At 44.6% G+C, this 25039-nt stretch overlaps 1 protein-coding gene across 1 annotated transcript in view; it reads left to right on the top strand.

The window, feature by feature from the left end:
- Window positions 1–21780, top strand: part of CA10 (carbonic anhydrase 10) — a 475830-nt gene extending 454050 nt beyond the window's left edge. The window contains exons 6-9 of the mRNA XM_055332652.1: window positions 1181–1253; window positions 15660–15814; window positions 17829–18003; window positions 20515–21780. Of these exons, the coding sequence (XP_055188627.1) occupies window positions 1181–1253; window positions 15660–15814; window positions 17829–18003; window positions 20515–20537 (426 nt within the window). The 3' untranslated portion in view covers window positions 20538–21780. The remainder of the gene's footprint in view (window positions 1–1180; window positions 1254–15659; window positions 15815–17828; window positions 18004–20514) is intronic.
- The last annotated feature ends 3259 nt before the right edge of the window (window positions 21781–25039 follow it).

Genomic DNA, 25039 nt, shown 5'->3' with positions numbered 1-25039 from the left:
CAGCATCGGATTAGCAGCTGAAGCGTAAATTACAGAGCAGAGCTGAGGCAGGTAGGAGAGAAATGACTGAGATAAACCCTTGTGCCTTGGAAAAGACTGAGCAGAAGGGAGGCTGTTAAGAAAACAGGGTACACAGTTATGTGGGAGTACATCACAGTCTCTAAATGGTGATCCCCTGGCTTGAGCCCCTTGAAGCTTGCCTTGTTCTCCCAAAGAAGGAATTTAGAAACCTGAGGGCATGGGCGTGAAATAGGAACTGATTCCTGGACACCCAGTATGATATTTGACCCATAACAGACACTTGGTAAATATTTATTGGGTGTATAGGCACATGGATAGCTGCATAGGAGGATGGATGGATGGATGGATGGATGGATGGATGGATGGATGGATGATTGAATGGATGACTGGTTGACTGAATTGCATGGCTTATGATATATTTGATTCATGGGATAAGCAGTGATATAAAGTTCTATATTATTTCTTAGAGATTTTTTTTCATCTTTTGATACTTCTATTCTGACTGTTCTTTCTCTCTCACTGTCTAACTGCCCTCTTCCTAAAATGTCACTCCTTACCTCTACTTAAAACTCTTTGATGCTTCCCCATGCCTACAGAATAAAGCTTACATGCCCTCCCATGACATTTAAAGCCTGATAGGAGCTAGCTCCTGCCTACCTCTCTAGCTTTGCCCTCCATCATTTCCCCATACCCTCAGCAACAACTGCATGGAAATACATGCCTGAGTATAACTAGTTCTCACTCTCTCATGTCCGTATGCACAGATCATCTGTATATAATTATTTTCTTACCCTTCCTCCTTTACATACTCTACCAGCAAAGCACCTTGTAACTTCCATTCATCCTTCAAGGCCCAGCTCACTCTTTAGCTCCCCAGATTCCCCAGGTGGGTAGTCTTCCCCTAATATCATTACGCCTGTGACTCTATCATAGCAATCTTCACACTGCACTATAACCATTCATTTACTCACCTGCCTTCTTCCTCTAGATTGGATGTCTGAGAGTAGAGTGTATGTATTTAATGCTGAATTTCCAGCCACCATGGTATTTGGCACATGGCAGGCACTCAATGGCTTTGAAGGAATAAATGAATGTATGGAGGCAGTGTTTATTCTGGGATACAACTGCCCAGTCGTTAATATTTTCTTTTCTCTCCTAGGTTTCTGATTCATCAAACCCATTTCTTAATCGAATGCTCAACAGAGATACTATCACAAGAATAACATATAAAAGTAAGTTTGGTTCGATTTCCTACACAGCAACTATTCTATAAAGGTTAGTCCTGTCTGAAGGCAGAAAGCCAGAACTGATGATCTCCGAGGGCCTCTTTCAGCTTCATGATCCTTTAATTCTCTAGAAAGTCACTCTGGAGAGTCAGAGTTGGCTAAGAAGCGGCTCATTTCAAAAGGACATCCCCGGGGTGCCTTTGTCATCCACGCCTGTCTAAGGCGATAATGATTATTATGATGATGGTCATCGTTATCCCATGGATTTGTAATGAGCTGGGGGACTTGATGAGCTGACAAGCTCCACCACGTCAGCTGGCCACATTTGGGGCTTTGCCAATTACGTGATTGAGAAAGCATTCACCAGGTAGTTTGGATCCAACCTTAACGTTTCCAGAGCTGGACCAGATCTCCCTCTCTGTGTCACTGGGTCTCTTTTCAGGCTTAGGCACTTTTTTCCATTGCTATATGTGATCCACTGTTCTAGAGGACTCTGTCCATTTCCTGGGGTTTCCAGAGTGTTTTATGTCCAGAATCCATAAGCAGATAAGGGAGAAAAGTGCAAAGTTGAAAGGAGAATAAGGAAAAAGGTGCTACTTCTCCCAAAGCAATCCCAGAAGTTGGGAAAAGTTAAGACCTCACGCCAAGAGATGAAAGTAGTACAGAAAAAAAAAATATTTTTTAACTAATTAGGAGGAAGGAGAAAAGTGGGATTCAAGTCCCAACTTTGTCCTTGAGCAAAAAGCTTCATCAATGTTAACTCTGTTTCTTCATCTGTTAAGTGAATAAACTGAACTTCCAACTTCCAGGGTCATTCTGGGTCTGGGATCTTGAATTAAACAATAGGTAAATAATGACTTCATCCCAGTAAAAAGTGGCACGTCAATATTCTTACACCCACATCCCCGCGGAGTGTCCTTCTGCCAAATGAGGAGCTCAGCTGTATCTGCTGCTTCTGCTTCCTGTGGTGATCGGGAAAAGACAGAGTGAATGCTTTCAGGTGTCCCCTGGGACTGCTGGAGGGAGAGTGTGGAGAACCCTTCCCTTGTTCATGTATCCATTCATTTGGAAGATATTTTCTGTACACCTGCCCATGGAAGACACCAGGCAGGCCCCCAGAACATAAATGGCATACCACCAGCCCTGCCCACAAGGTGCCCACTACAAAGTCACTTCTGTATGGAAAGGTTGGGGTGCGGAGCAGCGGGGTGGTGAATGAACATAGAGAACCCCAGCGCACTAGATGGACATCTCCTAAAGGATGGGGTTGTCTCCAAAACCATTCTATCCTTCCTCATTAGAGCCCCAGTGGAGTCCTCTCTAAGTGCACACTTAGGTTGCTCATCTAAGGAAGGCATTTCTGTCTTGTGTGCAAACTGCACATTTTATAATTGCCCATAAAATATTATTAGCCTTTTAACTTTTTTGATTAAAAAAGCATGAAAATTCAATAAAATGTTTTCAACTCATCTTGAATTTGCAGGTTAGAGACCATGAAAAGCCATGAACTTGCACATTAAGCCCCACCACACAATCTAACAGATTGCCAGCTGCAGAGCCGAGTATCAGTGGGACTTTCATCCCCACCCCCACCCCCAACAGGGGGCTGATTAATATTAAGCGACGTGGCTGCTGTGGAACATGAAAGGCCCAATGGGGGTCCAGGCTGTGGAAAGATGGCCTTCCTCAGGGACGGGTACCCATTCTGGGGCAAACTAGGGGCTAGAGAGCCAGCCTAACAGGACTCATTGGGACCAACTGTGGATGGCCATTTTGTGGTTGAGAGAAATTTCAGCTTCATCTATTTTGAATGAAGCATCCCTGCTGACTGCTGCCCCATCAGCTCATTGGGAAGAGAAGGACCCCCTCTGGCAATGGCTGAAGTGGGCAGCTGCGTGAAAACCCAAGACCTTCATTCAGCTGTTCGCTTGCTCACTCCACAAATATTTATTGAGTGGCTCCTAGGTGCCATGAAATAGATCAGTCGAACACATTTTCTCTTCCCAAGGTCCTCACTTTCTGAGTGGGGAGACAGACCTATCGTAGTACATTATAGAGATTTATGTAACGAGCACAATGTGGAAAGTCTAAAGAGAGTTCTTTGGAATCCAGAAAATCTGCTTAGAATGCATGGCAAGGTTGCAAAGAGCAGGTGCCATTTAAATAAGGACTGAATAGATGAGTATCTATTTGCTGGCAAAAGAGAGGCGTGAGGGGAGGAGGAGGCAGGGAAGAAAGGGAGAGAGGATAGGAAGGCAGGCAGGGCGGAGGGGAAAAGAGAGGGAAGGAGGGAGGACATTCCAAGCACAAAGAGGAGCATCCTAAGCAAGGAGAGCATCCCAGGGACTGTGAAGAGTTCAGAGGGAGGAGCTCTGCCTTGGGCGGCAGTTCATTGCAGTGCCCACAGTATACACAGTAAACATGGGTAGGGCCTGAATTAATGCAAGTGTGAGTGGCCCCTTCAAGTAGCAGTAACAAGGGCAGAGGGGGTGACAGGAAAGGTGGTCTGGGTTCAGATCTTGAAGGGTCTTGACACCTGAGGAGTTGAGGCAGAAGACTCATTTAAAGAAATGCCCTTAGGAATGCAAATGGAAGGGAGTGTGAGCACCTCTTCCCCTTCTGTCCCTCATAATGTATCTGTCCTGGCCAAGGAAGAAGAAAGGGAATGAAAGCAAGATAAAGGGACCCCACATGGGGAGAGGTAACCGCTTTTGGCCTCCTAATCACAGGTATTTGTGCTCTTACACTCTGGGCAATAATGGAGGTGTTCCCGTTAGTACCTTTATCACACGCCGCAGAGATAATGAAGGCCCTACCTGTGGGAATGGCCTCGACACCGCTATGCCCAGGACACTGTGGCCGAAAGGGATTGATTTGCTCAGCAGGAGAGCGCCAGCACTCTTCCATCCACTAAACTGCCTGAAGCAGCCAGTCTGTGGAAGATTGGTCTGGTGGCAAGTAGGGGATGTTCTGAAACAGGAATCATTCACTAGGAAGCCGCCAGTGGGTGGGAAACACAAGCCTGGAAGTCTCCCCAGAGGCTCTGTAGACATGCTAGCATTAGCCCCTGAGTTCCAGCGGAGACAACACTACCTGCTTAGGGGCATCTATCAGATACCCTGCTTCCATACTTCTAAGTAAGATTGAAAGAAACCAATCCCTGCCGCCACTGCCACCCAGGATGCCTGACCTTGACCTCCACCCACTCTCCCAGCCCATTCTTCTACTGTTACCCAGAATTACACCCCAGCATAGCTTCAACATGGTACCCACTCTACAGTGGGCTCAGCATCAGGATTAAAGAAACAACACTAATGAGCACTTTCCACATCTCAGGCTCTGTGCTAATAGCTTTACATGCAGCACCTGAGCTAGTGTACATGAAGTACCCACCTTCGGAGTGGTATGACTGCTATCCCAATTTACCAAGGCTGGAAGAAGTGAAGCAATTTGACAAGGGCACACATCTAGTAAGTGGCTGTGTAAGTCAGCAACTTCTGCCTAATGAGCAAGCATTCAAGAAGAAGCACTGGTTTCTCCTGCTGCAGCTGTGAGTCAGTGGGGGGACTCTGCTTCCAGCTGCAGGTCTACAGATCAGCTAGTGTGGGTTGGCTTCACAGGACAGTCACTTTTCTGGGATCAGGTAAATACCCACGGCAAGTACTTCTCATGGCAGAGGTCAGAAATATGTGATGTTACTTAAGGCTTAGGCTTGAAACTCATAAACCGTTACTTTTGCCCACTTTTAACTGGCCAAAGCAAGAGAAATGGCTGAGCCCCACAGCAAAATCCTCCTGTGGAGGTGGGGATGGGAAGGAAGTGAACACTTCCTGAATGATAATCTAGCCTTCCATAGTGAGAGAGCAAGGATTCAATCACAGGTCCTCCCAGGAACTTTTCTATACCTTCATCTTTCCATCATGTTTCCTCTCTAAGGATAGGGAAAACCTTAGCTCTGAGGTCTTAAAACTCATTGTAATGCTGATACTTTTGCATTGCATGAAACTTGGCAGCATGTTTTTTTCTAAATTTAACTTTGGTTCAGTTTCAAGATCTGTCTCCTCTCTTTTTGCATTTGTTTCCACTAGGAAGGGATAGAAACTAACCACGGAATTTGTGGGCACATTGAAAGTTTGGGTTCATCCCATCCCATCCCCAGGTATCTTGGCAGGGGACCACCAGTGGAAATCAGCATCATCCAGGCTATGGTAGCACTGCCTTTGTTAGCACACAGTTACCTGAGAAGGCGTAGACATTTATTCCAGATGGGGTCAATCCTTCCCATCAGTCTTTCTCTTGGAAGCCATTGTAATGAGAAATCAGTCTAAGACTTTGAGCAGAAAGTGACATGATTTACTGACAAGGATCACTCTGGTTGCATATTTGGAAAGAGACTGTAGAGGGGCAAGTGTCAATACTAGGAGATAATTGCAACTATCCCAATGACATAACAATGTCAGTCATGATCCCAGTTGAATGTGAAGGGGGCGGCAAGAAATGATTGGGTGTATTTTGAACAAAGAACCATGAGATTCTTGATAGATCAGATTTATGATGTGAGAGAAAGAGAGGAGTCGAGGATGACTGTAGCTTTTAGCCTGAACACCTGGAGGGAAGACATTCCCATCAGTGGAGCTAGGTAAGGCTGTGATGAAGCATATTCATGAGTGGGGAAGGGAATCAGAAGTTTCGAACATGGTAAGCTTGAGATGTCTATTGGGCATCCAAGAAGAGGTGAGGAGTGGGCAGTTGAGTATATGAGTCTGGATTTCAGGAGAGAGAACTGTAGATATAAATGTGGAAGTCATTGGGATCCAGATGGCATTTAAACCTGGGTGAAATCATGAGTGAGAATAAATAGAGGAGAGAGGCGGGACATGTCCTCATTTTTTGAAAGAGCAGCTCAAATCCCCATGACTTAGGATTGCAAATCATTTCTAAAGATATCTTTTAAATCCCACCCTGGAAGAGGCTCTTGCATGTCTGTCTTATTAACTAGGCGGAGAAAGGCAGGTGAGTGGGAGCAAGCATGGACCTGTGGTCTGGGGGAATCATCATAAAATGGCAACTAGTAGGTACATAGTCCATTTGCTTGAGTTGGTCACAGATTAGAGGACTAGGCGGAAAAGGAACTGTGCAAAAACATTCTATTGAGCCAGTTAAGAAAAATCAATGCCAAGGAATCGGTAAAAGAAAACAAGCAGGAGAATCTCGCCAAAAAGACTGGAAATTTTGGAAGCCAGATACCATGGTGGTGAAACCACTATACTTATAGAAAGCAATGTGCTCTAGCCAAGAGAGATGGAATGAAGCAGCCCTGGGCTCCCAGCCCTACCCCTTCCTTGGCTGTATGACTTCAGCCAAGTTTCTTAATGATTCTGAAATTATAATTTCCTCATCAGTAAAATGAGGATAGTAACATTGATGTTGAGAAGGCTGGGGTCAGGATTAAGCCAGGTAATCAGTGAGTTGCCTAGGCAATGACTGGTATAAATGAGGCACATTATCTTGTGCATTCTTTAATTGTCCAAAGGTGGTGGTCACATCCAGTTTCCTGAAGGGTGGGAGACAAGTCACTATAATGTCAGATAAAAACAATGTTCACGGTGAATACTATGCTGGGCGCATAATACGGCTCCCTTTAAATGAAGCACAGCTCCTGTGTATGAACCCATGCACCGGATAGTAATGGCCTGGCGAGGTTCACTTTCCTTGGAAGCTTAGATTTCATATGTCTGAGCAAATCTTATAAAACACTCTCACAAACCCAGACCGACAATGGAAAAGACCAGCCAGAATTAATTTCAGGCTGAATTTAGAAAATCTTCTAAAGAAAATCCATTTTATTAAAGTTAAATTCCCCTTCAATAGACTGAGGGTCGAGACTGAAATCAGGACATTGAAAAATGGATTTTCTGAATGGATTTCCTGGAGGAGATATCAGTAATTTACTCGAAGTATTTTAATTTTTTAATGTGGTATATTGTAAGAATGCCAATATCCCTCCATCTTCCACATGTTAATTAGCAGCCACAGAGCTCCAATTACATTAAAGGTACCATTCTTATCATTTTAGTATCCACCTGATTTCATCAAGCTGGTGTTATTTTTTTAAAAGAGATTTTATGATATTTTCAAGGGTGAAACCAGTAACTAATGGAGTGCAAAGAGCCTTCGTAAATGGGGAACAGGGAGTAGTTATTAGAACATTACATATAAATGAAGGCTTTCTTCCCATGTCCTAGAACAGTGTAACATTTCAGTGGCTTCATTCTCTTTCAATTTCACGTATTCCATTCATTTCATAGATTGAAAATACAGTGGTGAACTTCAGTCCAGTAAGGATCCAAAAGATCCCAGATTCCAAATTTTAAAAGATCTGGCTCTTGTCTTAATATATTCCCTCTAAGGAATCAAGGACACACAACCGAAGGCACTCCGAGAAGAAATTTTAAATGTGCTTTTGGAGCACAGTATGAGCCCCTTAAAAGATTTTTTTTCTGTATTGCTTCTTTGCAGCTTTGCTTTGGCGCCCCTTCCCTGATTCCAACTAAAAGATGATTGCATAGGCAAGGACAGAGCAACTTGTAACTCTCTTGTACGTCTCGGGTCCTTGGGAAGTGTTCTGGGCACTTGCTCCTTAGAGGGATGCAGCGTTAAATGTGACGGAGTATCACTGGGGAGTTTGAGCATATTGCTTCTGGTGCCTTTCTCTGTGCTTAATTGAACTTGTACTTTCATTTCAAAAGAATGGCTTTGGAAACGTTTTCACAGAATGAGAAATACAGCAATCACTTGCCATGTTGCAATCTAAGTAGTAACTCCAGGAAGCAAGGGACAGGAAAGGAGGGGCTTTACCTCTATGAATACAATTCTCAGAGGCCCTGTTTTTCACCGATTGTTTGTATAAAACACAAAACAAATCATATGACTTTATTCTTTGGTAATTGCCTTTCTTCAGTTCACTCGGATTTGCCTCAGATTACAAGAGGAAATGTCATTCCGTATGAGAAAATTGCCAAATAGTTCCTTATTGATCAGAACCAAGCCTGGTATCGATCTCTGGAACCACCGTGTCTTTTTCTCATTGGTACCGCTCTCTGAATGGGAACTTCATAAGCAGGGAGCCCGGCAATGTTAAATCTCTCAGTTGTCCACATAAATGAACACAACACTTTTAACAGCGGCTGCCATTGAAGCTCAGACGAAGGGAAAGATTCCTCCCACTATGCAGTCCTAGGCATATCATCATAGTACTTTTTTCTTATTTAAAAAAAGAAGAAGAAAATGTCAGCTTGAGAGTTGTATCCATCACTGAGAACTCAGTCTAAGATAAATCATAGATTCAGCAAGAGCATGTCATAAAATTAAAAGCACATCTGTCAACTTCTCCAGTCATTTGAAAGAATAAAATTGGGCTGCTAACTGCATGGAACTGTTCTATCTCTATCGATTATCCCAGGCGTCTCCCGTACTACAAAGATGTAGCCGACACATAAAGAATTACAGAAGTTGGACCTACTGAGGATAAATTTATCTACATAAGCTTGTTTATGTTGAAGGCTGTTTGGGAGTCCATAGATTTTTTTTTTTTTCACCTGAAGATGACTTTAGCAATTATCCAGAATAGTCTGGTGCCCACAGTAAGAGGTTACGGGACTTAGCCATGAAGGAAGAGGAAATTCCTGGCAAACCACAAACTGAAACTTAGACTCGGATTAAGATTCATGCTTGAAGTCCAGGGCTTTGCCCTCTATAAGCTTCATTCTCATATGACAGGTAGTTAGATAGAGGAGAGGTGGCTGGAAAGATGATAAAAGAGAAATACGGAAAAAAAGAATTAGAAATAAAGAAAACTTCTCTTTAAACATGAAATTTTGTTTGAACTTCTCTGTCATTCCTTTCAATAAATATCCTTAAAGCAAACAGACCACCCCACTGGCCTCTGAGCTTCCCCTCAAATCTGTACGTCTCTACTCACAAACAACTCTAACCTCTAGATCTTCGCCCTCCTTACTAATGAATAAATAGATCCATGAGAGTCTGGTAAGCACAACCCATCACCTAGAGCATTCGTTCTTAGACACCTTGCTGTCTCAGGGCCCAGAGGATAACTGTGACAGGTTACACACTGATGGTTTTCTGCTGGCTGCTGCATAGACAGCGGAAGTGGGGGATAATTCGTTCCTGATCTGGTCAGCCATGGAACGCACCTCAGTGTTCCTTGACACCAGGGCTGGAAATTTCTGAATTTGCCCATATTCTTTTCTTGGCTTCCATGGCCTTTATCCCACCAAATATACCAAACAAGTCTCCATGGGGAGAAAAGAAGATGTAAAAAGATCTCCTGTGGTTCTCAAATGCCAATCCCTAAAAGCTCGAACACTGACTTAATGGCAGCCTGAGGCAGAGTAGGGGGAGTCGTGAGAAGAAACACTACATGTTAAATGCCCACCGATTTCAGCAATGTAAATACGGCAGTGCAAATAGATGCATTTGGCATAGAAACTCGGTAATGCCAGATAGAGACAGGCACCAATCTCACACCTACCCTGATGTCTTGACGAATGATATATATGGGGGGAGTAGCCGACAGCATGTATTTCAGCCAGTGGTATGGACTGGAGTCTCAGAGATCTCTTCCCCATTATCTGACAAAGCATGTTACCTCTTCTTCCTTTAGTTTCTGCCCAGCGCCATCACCAGGAGGAGCTGCTGGGCAGAAACTGGTTTACTGATTCATCCAATCAGTGTTCCTTGAGCACCCGCCATGTAGTGGGCCCGTGCCTGGGCCTGGGGATTCACAGATAAGAGACAGAAGCCCTTCTCCCAAAGGTTGACAGGATGATGGGGACTAAGTTATTTAAATACTAAGTTTAAATACTAAGTTATTTAAACTACGTTGAAATACTAAGTTATTATTGGCAAGCTGATTCAATAAATATGGTGCCAAAGAAAGGCACTAACCCAGCTGGGGATAGCCAGGAGAGCTCAAGGAAGTCAAGCAGTGCTTATCCCAAGAAAGTGGTCATCCTGAGCAAGGAAATAGGAAGTGACATAAATGCTACCCAGGGCCGTATGCCAGGCCCTGTGCCAAGTACAGATCTTCCTCAACCATGGGGTGATGTTTGATAAACTCATCAGAAATTGAAAATACCCTAGGTCAACAATGCATTTACTATACCTAACCTACTGAACATCATAACTCTGCCTAGTTGACTTTGAACATGTTCAGAACACTTATATTAGCCCACAGTTGGGCAAAACCATCTAACGCAAAGCCTATTTTATAATGAAGTGTTGGTTATCTCATGTAATTTATTGAATACTGCACTGAAAGTGAAAAACAGAATGTAAATGGTTGTGTATGGGTATAGAATGGGTGGAGGTTAGGGATCCGTGGGTGGCGCAGCGGTTTGGCGCCTGCCTTTGGCCCAGGGCGCGATCCTGGAGACCCGGGATCGAATCCCACGTCAGGCTCCCGGTGCGTGGGGCCTGCTTCTCCCTCTGCCTGTGTCTCTGCCTCTCTCTCTCTCTGTGTGACTATCATAAATTAAAAAAAAAAAAGAAAGAATGGGTGGAGGTTACTGGTTGTTTACCCTCAGGATCCAGGGGCTGATAGGGAGCTTTGGCTGGTGGCCCAGCATCACAGGAGATGATCCTACTGCATATCCCTGGCCTGGGAAAAGATCCAAATTCACAATTTGACGTACTATTTCTACTGAACGAGTATTGCTTTCACACCAATATAAAGTCGAAAAATCGTAAATTGAACCATCCTAAATTGGGGACCATCTGTACTTGAAAAGTGTGATCTTATTTGTTCTTCAAACAACTCTGAGGCATGTACTCTGTCTCAGTTAGTTTGGGCTGCTGTCATAAACTACATAAAGCCATCAATGGGTGGCTTGCAAACTATAGAAATTTACTTCTGACAGTTCCGGAGGCTGAAATTCTGAGATCAGGATGCCAGCATGGCTGGGTTATGGCGAGGTCCCTCTGCTGGGTTGCAGAAATCTTGTTGCATCTTCACATGGATGAGGGGGTGAGAGCATTCTCTGGGGTCCCTTTTATAAGGGTGCTAATCCCATTCGTGACAGCTCCATCTTCACGATCTAATTATCAAGCCCTACCTCCTAACATGGTCACATCAGGGGTTAGGACCTCAACATTTGAACTGGGGAGAGGGGGACACATGCATTCAGTCCTGTGGTTACCCCAACCATCTGCATACTACAGATGTGGAAATTGAGGCTCACATGGTTACCTGCACGTCCAAGGTCACACAGGTGAGCAGCAATGCCAGCATTAGAACTCAGGTCACACTCTTCACACTGGGTCTTTCCAAGTTCTGTAGTGTGAGGAAGTAAAAAAGGCAAAAGGTGTGGCACCTGGCTGGCTCAGACAGTGGAGCGTGCGACTCTTGATCTCGGGGTTGTGAGTTCAGCCCCGTGTCCAGTGTAGAAGTGACTTAAAAATAAAATCTTAAAAAAAAGGCAAAAGGTGAAGTGTGAATATTCACAGGATTCATGAAAAGAACCAAGCGGCGAATGAGGACTGATGGTGGGAGGGTGGCACTGCCCGCAAGCTGCCCGAGTTCTCTGATGGAGTGTTGCATCCCTCAGGGGACGTGGGCGAAGAGGAACCTCCCGGCAGGATCCCAGCAGGTGGAGTCTGGGATCGGGCACCACAGTGTTTCGGAAGCACGCTGTTACCCTGCTGTGTGGGTTAACTCCCCCAACATAGCGTCTTGCTCCTCGCCTGCCCCCCCACCGCCCACACGTACCAACACTTTCGTCAAATATGGATGCAACACAGAGGCTGCTGATGGTTTCGGAGAAACATAAATGTTCGTTTCCTTTATTCCGGTCATGCCTGGAATGCCCCTCGTTCTACGGCCCTCTTCCTTCCCTCCTCCCCACCGCCCCAAATAAAATAAAATACAATAATAGCAGCACGCTAGAGTACCCAATATGCTCTGCGTGCAAGCTTGGTTAAACAAATCACATTGACCTTTAATAAAGATGTGCCGGATGCTTCCTGCTCTCATTCAGTATGTTAATCTTCGGGCCAAACCGCCATCAGAGCAAGCCCCATTAAGTGCAGAGCTGATCTCGCTACTCCCCTGCTTTAAACCCTTCAGTGGCTCCACATCGCCTGCGGGATGAAGCCCGAACTCCCAACAGCGCAGAGAAGGGCCTCCCGGGTGTGGCCTATGCCCAGCGCCAGCTTCATGTCACGCACACCCCTCCCTCCCCCTGCAGCCCACCAGCGCTCCGGCCCTCAGCCTTGGTGCATCTCTCTCTCCATCCTCAGTTCTTTCCCTGGTGGAAATGTCGACGGTGCCCTTGACAGCCACCCTGCTGCCAGCTACACACTGATTAACTCCTGTCATTCAAAATGCAGTTCAGGTCAGCTCCTCGATTAATACTCTCCTGAGTCCCACCCCCAGGCAGAACTGACAACCTCTCAACGCACCCAGTACAGCTCTATGTCACCATCTCTGTGGCTCCTTGCTGCATTTACTTAGTTGCATCCTGCTCACCTACACCTAGCTTAGTGCTTGACACATAATAGGGGCTTAAGCAGTGGAGCCAAATGATGGCAATTTGACATAAGCTTATTGTGCTGACGCCTGATGTGACGCCCAAGGAGCATCACGTTGGTGTGAGCTCTGGACACCGTGGCTTTGTCATGGAAGCACCTGACCACATAGGCCAGAGTGCAGACCCAGTCTAGCCATATTCCAATCAGTGTCTCTCCTGGGCTTGTCTTGATTCCCTCATGTTTGGATGGGAGGATAGACACATTAAAATGTAAATTGAAAGAAAGTCCTTTCTCCTAGGGTTGGCCTCCAAATCCAGCTTGAATACTCTATCTGTCCTGTGGTCATTCTGCGGACAGGGGTCCGGAGATGTTCAGTTCTCCCCCACTCAGGGTAATCAGAGGCCAGGAGGAGCAGTTGGGGCTGGAGCAGGCCAACGGTGGTTTTATTTATATCATTCCAAACCACTGGATCAGTTGATTTGTTCTTAATTCAGTTGACAAGTGAAGGAGCACTGAAATTCAAGTTTCCTTGGCAGAGATGACTCTTTTTTATTAGAGAAACTTAAGTGAGCAATTTCTGGAGGGAGAGATGAGAAAGGAAGGAGGCCTTTGCCCAGGAAAATGGATCAGGATCCCTGATGCTCAGGATCAGAAGGTAGGAACAGGCCTGGCCAAGGTACACTTATCACCTGATAGCTGAGCCTGCATGTATTTATTTTGCCATTTGTTGTCTGTCTCTTCAGTAGAATTAGAGTGGGCACTGCATCTATCTTGTTCACTGCTCTCTCTCTAGACCCTACCTAACCCTATGCCCAGCACAAACTGGTGCTTAGTGAACATCTATTGAGTGAATTAATGACTTTGGTCTGGAAGTCAGGAGAGCTGGCTTTCATTTTCCACCCTATAGTCAGCTAGCTCTGTGACCTTAGGCAGGTTACTGTGCCTCTCTGATCTTCTCAATGGGGATGTTGTTATCTGCCTGACCAATCTTTTTTTTTTTTTTAGATTTTATTCATTTATTCATGAGACACACACACACACACACACACACACAGAGGCAGAGGTATAGGCAGAGAGAGAAGCAGGCTCCATGCAAGGAGCCTGATGTGGGACTTGATCCCAGGACTCCAGGATCATGCCTGGGCCGAAGGCAGGTGCTCAACCGCTGAGCCACCCAGGCGTCCCATGCCTGATCAATCAATCTTATAGGTTATTATGAGGTTCCAGATGTATGTGAAAGTCCTTTTTAACCATTATATGTGCACAGTACTAAACCTGAAAGATTATGTCAATCACTGAAGAGTTAGTCCTTTTCCATTAGGAGTTAAAAACATGGATGAGAGACTCTAGGAAGACTGGAGAAGCCAGGTAGTTCCGTCCACCTGCCAGGCATTGGGTTCCATGGGCCTCCTGGACCAGCCACAGTAGTGGACACTCATGACAAACTGGAGGTGCAAGACCCCTAGGCACTTAGATCTGGAATCACCAGGATATAGAGGGTCATGGAAGCCATGGATGTAGATGGCCTTCTCACTGTACAGTGAGGAAGAGAAAAAAAAAAAAAAAAAAAAAAAACCTTGGACTTGTCCCCAGTAAATGTTAACACTGAGAAAAGCAGGTGGAGAATCAAGAGCCAGCAACAGAACCTGAAGGGAATGTCCAGGAAAAGGAATACCAAGCATGGTGTTTTGGAAGCCAGGAAAAGAGAGTAAGAGTGTGCAGAAAGAAGGAGAGGGATCACAGGGAGAGGAGGAAGGTGAGAGAGGTTCATTGGAATTTGTGGATGTTTTAAAACTTCAGTACATTACAGTGTTTGCAAAAATACAACCAATGCATTGAATTTAAAAACCGGAATGAGGGGATCCCTGGGTGGCTCAGTAGTTTAGCGCCTGTCATCGGCCCAGGGCATGATCCTGGAGTCCCTGCATGGAGCCTGTTTCTCCCTCCACCTGTGTCTCTCATGAATAAATAAATTTAAAAATCTAAAAAAAAAAAATGGAATGAAATAAACCAGAATGCTCTTGGCAACTGTTTTAGATGACAGAGATATTTATTATCCTCTTGTTTTATTTTTTCCCATATAGTCTAATATGCACTTATATAATTTTATAATTGAAAAAGTATATTTGATAGTAAAATACATAGGAGTGTGACTACCTCAAACAGGTGTAAAAAGAGAAAAGGTTATGTGCATAGGCCCTATGAGAGGAGATCCACAAAAATGAAATCAATTGTTGAACTTAACTGTTGAATCTCATGGTAGATTTGATCTAATTTGCTTTTCTTCCTAAAAGTGTTTTCTTAATGTTCTTTTAATTAAGCAATGTTAATAAAGAAAGATGGTGACTAGGCAATGTTTTAATAGGCCCTGGAGCCTTTTATGGTATATTTCATTATGACTATAACGCTATGGATCTAGGTCTCAGGGACCATATTCCCTGGTATGGTTCACCTAGGGTGAACATGTATTTGAGCAAGAAATAAGCCTTTGTTGTTTAAAATAACTGAGATTGGGGGGGACACCTGGGTAGCTCAGTGATTGAGCATCTGACTTTGGATCAAGTCATGATCTCAGGTTCTGGAATCGAGTCCCACATCAGGTTCCCTATGGGAAGCCTGCTTCTCCCTCTGCCTCTCTCTCTCTCTGCCTTTCTCTCTGTGTCTCTCATGAATAAATAAATTAAAATCTTTTAAAAATAAATATATAAAATAAAATAACTGAGATTGGGGCGGGGAGCTGCTAATTACTGTAGCCTTTCCTGCAGATGTGGTCTTCTGAAATTTGAAAAGAAAAAGAAATTATCAGGAATCCCAGCACTTTCTTGAGAAACCTAACTCTTAGGTCTTTCTTATTTCCTTCTCCAGATGATGCATATTTACTACAGGGACTTAATATAGAGGAACTATATCCAGAGACCTCTAGTTTCATTACGTATGATGGGTCGATGACTATCCCACCCTGCTATGAGACAGCAAGTTGGATAATAATGAACAAACCTGTCTATATAACCAGGATGCAGGTGAGCTTTTCTGTGGTCTTTTAGCTAAAGGGGAAAATGATGTAAAAACTGGCTGGATTTGTGGAGTGCCTGTCGATTAGTTTGCTAGGACTGCTTTGACAAAGTAACATAAACTCAGTGGCTTAAACAGCAGAAAAGTACTGCTTCACAGCTCTGGAGGCTATAAATCCAAGATCAAGGTGTCAGCAGGGTTAACCCCTTCTGAGGGACATGAAGAATCTGTTCCATATCTGTCCTTCTGGTGGGTGGCCAGCAATCTTTGGTGTCCCCTGGCTCATAAAAACATTGCCTTCATCTTTACATGGTGTTTTTCCTCTTTGTCTCTGCCCAAATCCCCTTTTTTATAAGGACACCTGTGTCCCACTGAATTAGAGCCCACCCTGATGACCTCATCTTAACCAATTATTCCTGCCATGGCCCTATTTCCAAAAGATCACATTCTGAGGTCCTGAGGGTTAGGACTTCAATTTATGAATTCTGAGGGTGCACAGTTGAATCACTACACCTATGTTTGAAGAACCAGCCTCTGAGAAGGCTTAGCATGAACTAATTGTAGGAGCATCCCATACGTCGGAATGAGAAAAGACCACAGAGTCAATTCCCAAAGTGTGCTCTACAGTCATGATGTTCACACAGCAAATGAGAAAAATGGATGATATGTCCAAATATGCTTGAAAAAGCTGATTTTTTAAAAAAAGTTAAATAGGGCTGCCTGAATGGCTCAGGCAGTTAGGTGTCCAGCGCTTGATCTCAGCCCAGATCTCAATCTCATGGTTGTGAGTTCAAGCCATAAATTGGGCTCCATACTGAGTATGGTGCCTACATTAAAAAAAAAAAAAAGAGTGAAATAGATTTCTTTATTAGGAAACTTCTCAGGGCCTTTAAATTGATAATATTTGTGTCAGTCCCCAAGAGGAAGTGTAGAATGTTTAGCATTTCATAAACTATTGAAATATGAAATATTTTAGAGCATCTCACAAGGCTAGTATGCCCCTGAACCACACAAGAACCAGGTCTGAGCATTGGGTGCCAGCTTTGCTAATGGCTCACTGTGCACACCCAAAGCCATCACCCCCACTTATGTGAAATCAATGCTCCTCCTCTTTATAAGGAGGGGGGTAAATCACATCTGTTCCAGTTCTGGCATTCTATGACTGTGAGCATCTATAAAAACTCAAAAGGAAGATGAGCAAAAAGAAGCAGAATCCAATATCCTTGACAGGATATGTACTCACAACCCAACAATCTGAACCATTTTAAGTCTTCAGTCCTACCTGTGTTGATTGCAATTCTTTTGGTGACAAGCCACCTCCTCCAGATAACTTAAACTTAGAAAAAAAAAAAAAAAGGAGGTATTCAAGAGATATTGGGGCATCTTTACGGAAGTTGAGATCAGAAATTGATGTTAGGAATTCATGAGAAGTCTGTCATCTCTGTTCTCTTTTGCTTCTTATTGCACATCTGCTTCCTTCTTCCCTGTTAGAGACAGAAAAATCTTCCTCTGCTTCGTGGTCCTGGGGCAAAACATGGTGGAAAACACTTTAGTCTCGATAGTCACAGAAAATGAACCAAACTGATCCAGCTTGATTTAGCTCTGACCCCTGGACCAGTCACTACAGTTTGGATAACACCCATGCAGGGGATTAATTTCCTGAATTACTGGAAGTTACGGGACCATGAGGTGTCCAAGTGAGAAGGGAGTGTGGAGAACGAACTAGGTAGATTTCGTCCTTTGATAGATGGTGTATCTGAGGATAAGAGAGAGCAAAGGACTTGCTCTGGGCCATGCGTGGCCTGGTGAGATGGAAGTAAGGCTCGCTTCGGGCACGGAGGCATGGAGGGGAGGGGGTGCCTGCAGCACAACTGAGTCCGTGGAGCAAGGGTCTCTTCAGAGCTCACGTGTGCCCTGTCCCACGCAGCCAGTGACACCTGGTCTGGGCACAGTTAGTAGCTGTACTTCTTCCCTAGCGCATTTGGGAGGATGGGTGGGCCTCAGCCATGTCTCTCTTCACAGATGCATTCTTTGCGCCTGCTCAGCCAGAATCAGCCATCTCAGATCTTTCTGAGCATGAGTGACAACTTCAGGCCTGTGCAGCCACTCAACAACCGCTGCATCCGCACCAACATCAACTTCAGTTTACAGGGGAAGGACTGTCCCAACAACCGAGCCCAGAAGCTTCAGTACAGAGGTGGGTGTGGTGGCGCAGAGGGTAGCAGGCCCCCAGGCAGCACTCCGAAGGCTGGGTAGAATTTGATTACAAATGACAGTGAGGGGCGCGTGGGTGACTCAGTGGTTGAGCATCTGCCTTCAGCTCAGGTCGTGATCCCGGGGTCCTAGGATTGAGTCTCCCATCGGGCTCCCCGCAGAGAGCCTGCTTCTCCCTCTGCCTGTGTCTCTGCTTCTCTCTGTGTGTCTCTCATGAATAAATAAACAAAATCTTAAAAAAAAAATGACAGACCACTCCCTTTCCATTCCTATGGTGCTTTTCCGTTGGCAAAACCTATGTATCATTAGAAAGAGACACAGAGAGAGGTAGGGGGAGGGGTGTCAAACCTTCAGATCCCTTATGGTTCAAGCAAGAAGCATTTGAAAAAAGAAAAAGGAAGGAAGGGAGTTTTACTGGAACCCAAGTGTGGACATCTGCTGAGGTATACTGTCTTCACCAGGAAGAGAGTGGTCCTATGAAAGAACATTTGGTGGAGGGTTTTTTGTTTTTTTTGTTTTTTGTTTTGTTTTGTTTTGTTTTTTTTTTTGCACAAATAGTTACAAATCATTACACTAAGGATGTTTCAGGAAGTTGTATACCTAATCCCGAGCTTCTAGTATATGCAGCGCCATAGGACTTTAAACTGATGGGAAACAGGAAAGTGTTTTCCTTTTTCTTCTTAAGTTTTTCTTTAAATTCCAGGTAGTTAACATACAGGGTGATATTCATTTCAGATGTACATTATAGCGATTCCACACTTCATACACCACCTGGTGCTCATGACAAGTGCACTCCTTCATCCCCATCACCTAGTTCACCCATTCCCGCACCCACCTTCCCTCTGGTGACCATCAGTTGTTCTCTGAGTTAAAGAATCAGTTTCTTGGTTTGCCTCTCTCTCTTTTTTCCCTTTGCTTGTTTATTTTGTTCTTAAATTCCACATCTGGGTGAGATCATATGGTGTTTGACTGATTTATTTTGCTTAGCATACGATAGCATTTTTACTGTCATTTTACCCAAGGGCCCAGAGAGGCTAATCCTCCAAATCTGTTAGAACAGGGCAGCTAGAAGTGCTCAAGCTTTTAGTTAAGTGCACAATGTACCCCCACCCTACCTCCTTTCCCCAAAAGGTGAGCAAATACTCTGGATGCCAGGCCATTGGGATCCAATGAGGTAACTTGTGTGAGCACAACTTTTTCCGATGCTATGTCCCTAGAGGTGACTATTATCCCTACTAAAGGAGACATTTAAGATGGCCCCTGCCTCCTGTAACCCTCTTGTCCACATCTGGCCCTCTCTTTTCGGTTATGCATGCTAAGTATCTGTTGATGGCTGTGGTAAACCCATGACACGGAAAGGAAGATAGAGGCAGAACAGAGTCGTGGAGATTTCTTCAGCAAGGAATCCACACACCTGAGCTCCAGGACTGGTTCTGTCATTATCAAGTCGTGTAAACCCAGCCAAGCCTTTTCCCCTCTGGACCTGGCTTCTTTCATGATGCTCTCTATACCATCTATTTCATTACTTGGGAGGAGCAAATGAAAGGCTGGATGGGGAAGCCCTTTGTAGCAATAATGTGCCACCCAAATATGGGGGTTATGGATGTCACAAGGCAGCTTGTAGAAGCAGCTACCACTGCTGCCCATGTTCCCCCACTTCATCTCTCCTACTTTCCCACATCTCCTTCTTTCTTTTTTCTCTGTCAGACACATGCAGTCTCAAAACTATAATATTCTGTTTCCTTCCAGCCAGAACTACCAGAAAAATAACTCTGTTCATTCATTGAGCCTTCCCTTTATTCAATATGTAGTTATTATGCACCTACGATGTGCCAGGCACTTAGCTAGGTGTTGGGGAGACAGTAGTGATGAAGACAGGGCCCCATCCGTGCAGAGCTTATGGTCTAGAATAGGGGTCACAAACTTTTTCTGTAAGAGCCAATTGGTAAACACTTTATTTAGGCTTTTGAGTCATATAGTCTATGCTATATGGTAGTGTTGTAGTGTGAAAGCATCCATAGACATATGTAAATGATTAGGTGTGGCCACATTCCATTAAAACTTTATTTACAAAAATAGGTCACAGGCTACATTTGACCTTTGGGCTGTCATTTGCCCACCCCTCATCTAGAGTACTACCATCCACTGAATCTTTCTGTGACCATGGAAATGTTCTATACCTACATTGTCCATTATGGTAGCTACAAGCCACATATGGCTATCAGGCATTTGAAGTGTGGCTAGTACAACAATGCAACTAAATTTTTTGTTTTAATTTTAATTTATGGGAGCTACATGGGACTGGCAACAACCATATTGGACAGCTCAGGCCTCAAGGTTCATGAAGAAGTGGAAGGGGTGGTTGGGATACATAGATGCAATTTACAGAACTTTGGAGTAAGCCTCCCAAACTTTGTGTGCATTAATTCAATGATGCTTCATTCTGTGGTGTTTGTGTATGTGTGTGTGTGTGTTTCTTTCTCTCTCCTTCCAGTAAATGAATGGCTCCTCAAGTAAGGAATGAGGCCAAGAAGAATCTCAAGAAGAAATGCTACAACTGTGAATTGATGTAACCTAGAATGCCCCCTTCTTTCTTCTCTCTCCCTCCCTCCCTCAAGCCTCATTCACTCTTTGGATTGGCCCTTTCTTCATGAAAAGTATCTGCAAAACCATGGCAGAGGAACACATCTGTTACTGACACACAGTCACTGACACACACACACAAAAAGCACTCACACACACATGCAAACATATCTACACACAGACACACTCCCATGACCTCCAAGATGGGAAGTCAAATTTCAGAAAACAAACAGGCTCATTCATAAGAGATCTTAGAAGAAAATAACCAGTTAACCTGATTACAATTTTGATACCGTTTCCTGAACTAATAAATCTACCCAATGAGACTTTTCAGCCTTTGTACATACAAAATTCTTCCAAAAGAGAGAGAGGAGGAAACACAGCTCCAACAGCATCAAGTGGACTTTGTTCTTGGCATCAAGTTATCTCGGGTGGTGTCCTAGGATCCTCTGAGGATGCTGGTGACAGGTGAACCAGGACAAAGTTGGCCAAGGACACTTATTTCTAAGATTATGATTCTTCTGTTTACTCAAAAATTTCAAAAGAAAAGGACAGACATTGAAGAGATACACATTGTATATATATCACTGCAGACTATAAATGGAAATATTTCCCCTCTTTGTCACATATCTGTAGTAGGATTTGCCAAGATCAGAATCGATCCATTTGCTGTTTCTTGTTTTCCAAAGGTCATACATTGTGTTTGGTTATTGTTAACAGCTCAATAAATGTGTTTAACGAGTTGATTTCATTTTTCTGGCTTTGGTCTGTTCTCCTTCCTTACAGGCAAAGCCCTGACTCCATGCAACTGCGTTCTTTGATTTGACTTGTTCTTTCATCTACACGTTCTGTTCATTTGCAGCCAGTTTTTACTCAGTTTGTGGCAATCAGGAATGCATTTGCTAAGCAAGTATAACTTTAATTCCACTCCATGGCTCGATCATTCATACAAGGTGAGCTTCAGCCTGAGGTAGCAGGCGACAGATTTCTTGCATTTCAAAACTGCCATCCCCCCTGTGATGCTCCCTTGAAGGAATGCACTTTGCCTTGTAAATTCCTGGGAAGGGGGTATCTTTTCTCTCCAGGTGCAGCCGGATCTCACAAAATACAAACGAATGCCTTTCTTTCCTTGTTTATAATGGTCACTCACTGTGTTTGGTTACTGTCAAGAAATCAATAAATGTGTTTAACAAGTTACCCGGTACCCGTGTCTGAGTTTATTGAAGAGGAGGATGCTCCCTGCTGAAGTCTCTTGAGTCCTGCTGCGTCCTCGAGCAATTGCATTGTGGCTGACAGGGCAGCAGAGCCACTAGAGCCACCTGGCTGGCCATTCCCAGAGCCGGGTAATTAATACCCTGTTGAGAAAACATATAGGCTTAACTCCTGGAAGAGAAGATTTGGATGTTTGTTCAGTGGCAAAATTAAAAATAACTTTTGTCTCTTCTTTCCATCATAGTCCCCAGAAAGAGGGAGAGCACAGGCATGCAGGGTCCGTGCAAATGGGAAACGTCACAGGCACCTGGGAAACTTCAGCCAAGTGACATGTTAACCATTTGACAATGAAAAAAAGATCAGATGGCCAAATATTTCATTTTTGAAATAATACACTTAATTGAATTGTTTTCACTTTTTGCACCATTGTTAGTTAGATGATGGCCTTAGCTGTGATGACGTATGAGCCAGTTTCTGAGCAATTGTATTTTTTGCAGAAAACCAGATCTGTCTGCAAAGGTTTAGGGTAGACAGGTGACAGTCTTCCTTTGCATGGCTTGCTGCTTTCTTTCTGAGACAGAATCTTCCCTAGCTTGCAAGGGCAGGCAGCGGTGTAGTACAGTGGCTGAAGAAGATTGGTGAATCAACCAAACCTGGCTTCAAATCTTCGCTGTGCCACTTGCCCGCTTGCTGTGTGACCCTAGGCAAGTGGCTTGACTTCTCTGATCCATGCATTGGGGATGCATGGATCATAACTGCCTCCGTGAGTTGTGAAGCTTAATGCAACACAGCTACTTAAAGCAGCCAGCCCAATACCAGTGACTGTACATAGTACTGTACATGGTACCTGTAGGCCATGTGTGTGGCTCACCTGGCAGGGTTTATGTGGACCATACTATACCTCCCTCTACAGGAAGGAGCACCAATCACAACAAAGCCATCAATTAATATCAAATGAGAGAAATAGCCAGCAGTACCCATGTAGGTAAATGCCTGACTTGTGTTGGGATATGAGCAAGGAGCACTAGTGAGGAAGGAAGGGAGGCAGAGACCGGGTTTCTAAGCTCTGTTCTGTTATTGGCATCCTCCGTCATGCAAATCGGCTCCCCTTGCTGGGGCAGTGTCCTTATCTAGAAATAACTCAGACATGACCTCCCCACTATCATTCCCTAACACTCTCATTCACTTCTCAGTCCAGGGAGAGCAGAAGAAAACCCAAGCTGACACCACTGGTGTCACTGGGCCCAAGCAGAATTTTACTTTGGCCAAGCAGAACCAGAAATCGAGTGAACTAGCTGGTCTCTCACCTGCTGGGCTGACCCTAAATGTGCCTTCTCCCCATTCCCTGCACTACCCAAACTATAAAATGGAAATAGGGGCACTTTGCCCTCAAACCATGGGGGAGTAAGAAGGAATCACTAGATTTCCACCACTCTAAGAAAAAAAAGTGGGAAGCTTTAAACATATCAAAAAGTCCCTGGGAGTTGACCTGGTAAAGCCATGAAGGAACGAAAATACATTCAGCCATGTGACATGCATGGACGTTCAGGGGGGTGGGCAGCAGTGCTGGTTTTGCCTACAGAGCTGCAGGCTTAAATGGGCATCCTGCCCACCTACAACATGCAGGGACGTGCATGTCATGTCTCGGGTTCCCTTCTCCACAAAATGGGAAGGGGAAGTGAAAATATAAGCAGAAGAGATTGCTAGGCAAATTGCATGAGGAAAAGGGAAGACACAGTGTGGAGATCACCAGTGCCCCTCTCAAGGACACATTCTGTGGTTTCCAACACCATTTACAGCCTGGTTCCCACCTCCCTTGGTAGCAGTCTGGTTTCCATGGTGGCACCAGGACAACCACAACTCTGCACTAAATGTGTCTGGAATGTGAGTAATGTGGAGTTCGGGCAGCACAGCAGCCCTCCATCCCAGCCCATACCCGCCCAGCCCAGCTTAAGCTGAAGGGTCTGACAATCATTGATTGACATATGCCTGCATCCCCACGGTGGACCCATACCCTGCTGGACCCTAGAGCACAACTAGCTCATGAGAGTAACAGTTTTCCTCTTCTAGAAAGCCTGAAAGTAGGACCCCCAGGAGCAGGGACTCACTTGGACATCACTCACCAGCTAGGATGACTGAACATAAGGAAAAAGCATACCAATAAAGGCTACCATGGGTTACACATGTCCTGCAGGCCAAGCCCTGGGTTAAGCAACTTGCAAATATCACCTCACTTTGCCCACACAGAGACCCACGAGATCATCATCATTGCCATCACATGTTATAAATGCAGAAACTGCACTTCTTAAGAGTGGGTTTTGTGTTCAGGGTCCCACAGCTCATTAGTGGCAAAGCCAGACCCAGCTCTTTTAAGTCATTGGTTCTCAAAGTGTGGCCCTGTTGGTGTCACTGGAAAACTGGATAGAAATGCAAATTCTTAAACTGCACTCTGCAGTGGGGCCCAGCCACGTGTGTTTACCAGAGTCCTCCCAGTGATTCTGGTGCTCAGGTGTGAGGACCATCGTACACTAAATGCTTGTTCCTACACCCTCCTACTCTAGAAGTTCCCAAACTGTGCTACACATGAGACTCTCCCGAGATGTTTAGAAACCCCAGTGCCCCGACTGCGCTGCATACCTCTAAGGTCAGAATGTCGGGGTGGCAGCCAACTCTCAGTGTTTTGTAAAAAATCCTCAGATGATGCCAACATGCAGCAATGCTGGGAACCACATCCCTGTCTGAAGGACCTGCTCAGAGAATGGCTCCCCATAAGGTGGGTCCATGGGAGCCCAGAGGCCAGCATTATTTACTGGATCTTCTCGGAATCACATCCCTATCTCTGCTCACAGCAAATTTTTTGGTCTGAGAATGTTTCCCAGCCCCCTCCTCCTGCTCCAGATTTTCAGTTAACAGGTCTGGAATCTGAATTACAAATCTCCCTGCTTTAAGTGAAAGAAATATCAGTGTTTGAAATAATGTCTTGACACCAACCTTCCAAAACCCACCTCAGGTCGTCACTCTGGATTACTTGGATTGGAGGTAATATTTCTAAGACTTCAGACTGTCAGGAACAAATGGAAACAAGTGGTGAGTCAGGAGACCAGACGTTCAGAAAGATAAGATGGGTGCATAATTAAGCCACAGACAAATTACAGCCCTGTCAGTTCTGACGTCACAGTGTCTTGTCCATGCAGAGCTCCCAGACCATAGTAATATCCACCCAG

This window comes from Nyctereutes procyonoides, unplaced genomic scaffold (genome assembly GCF_905146905.1).
Source record: "Nyctereutes procyonoides isolate TBG_1078 unplaced genomic scaffold, NYPRO_anot_genome, whole genome shotgun sequence".
NCBI classification, from domain to species: Eukaryota; Metazoa; Chordata; class Mammalia; order Carnivora; family Canidae; genus Nyctereutes; species Nyctereutes procyonoides.
This window is presented reverse-complemented; position numbering and strand designations above follow the sequence as displayed.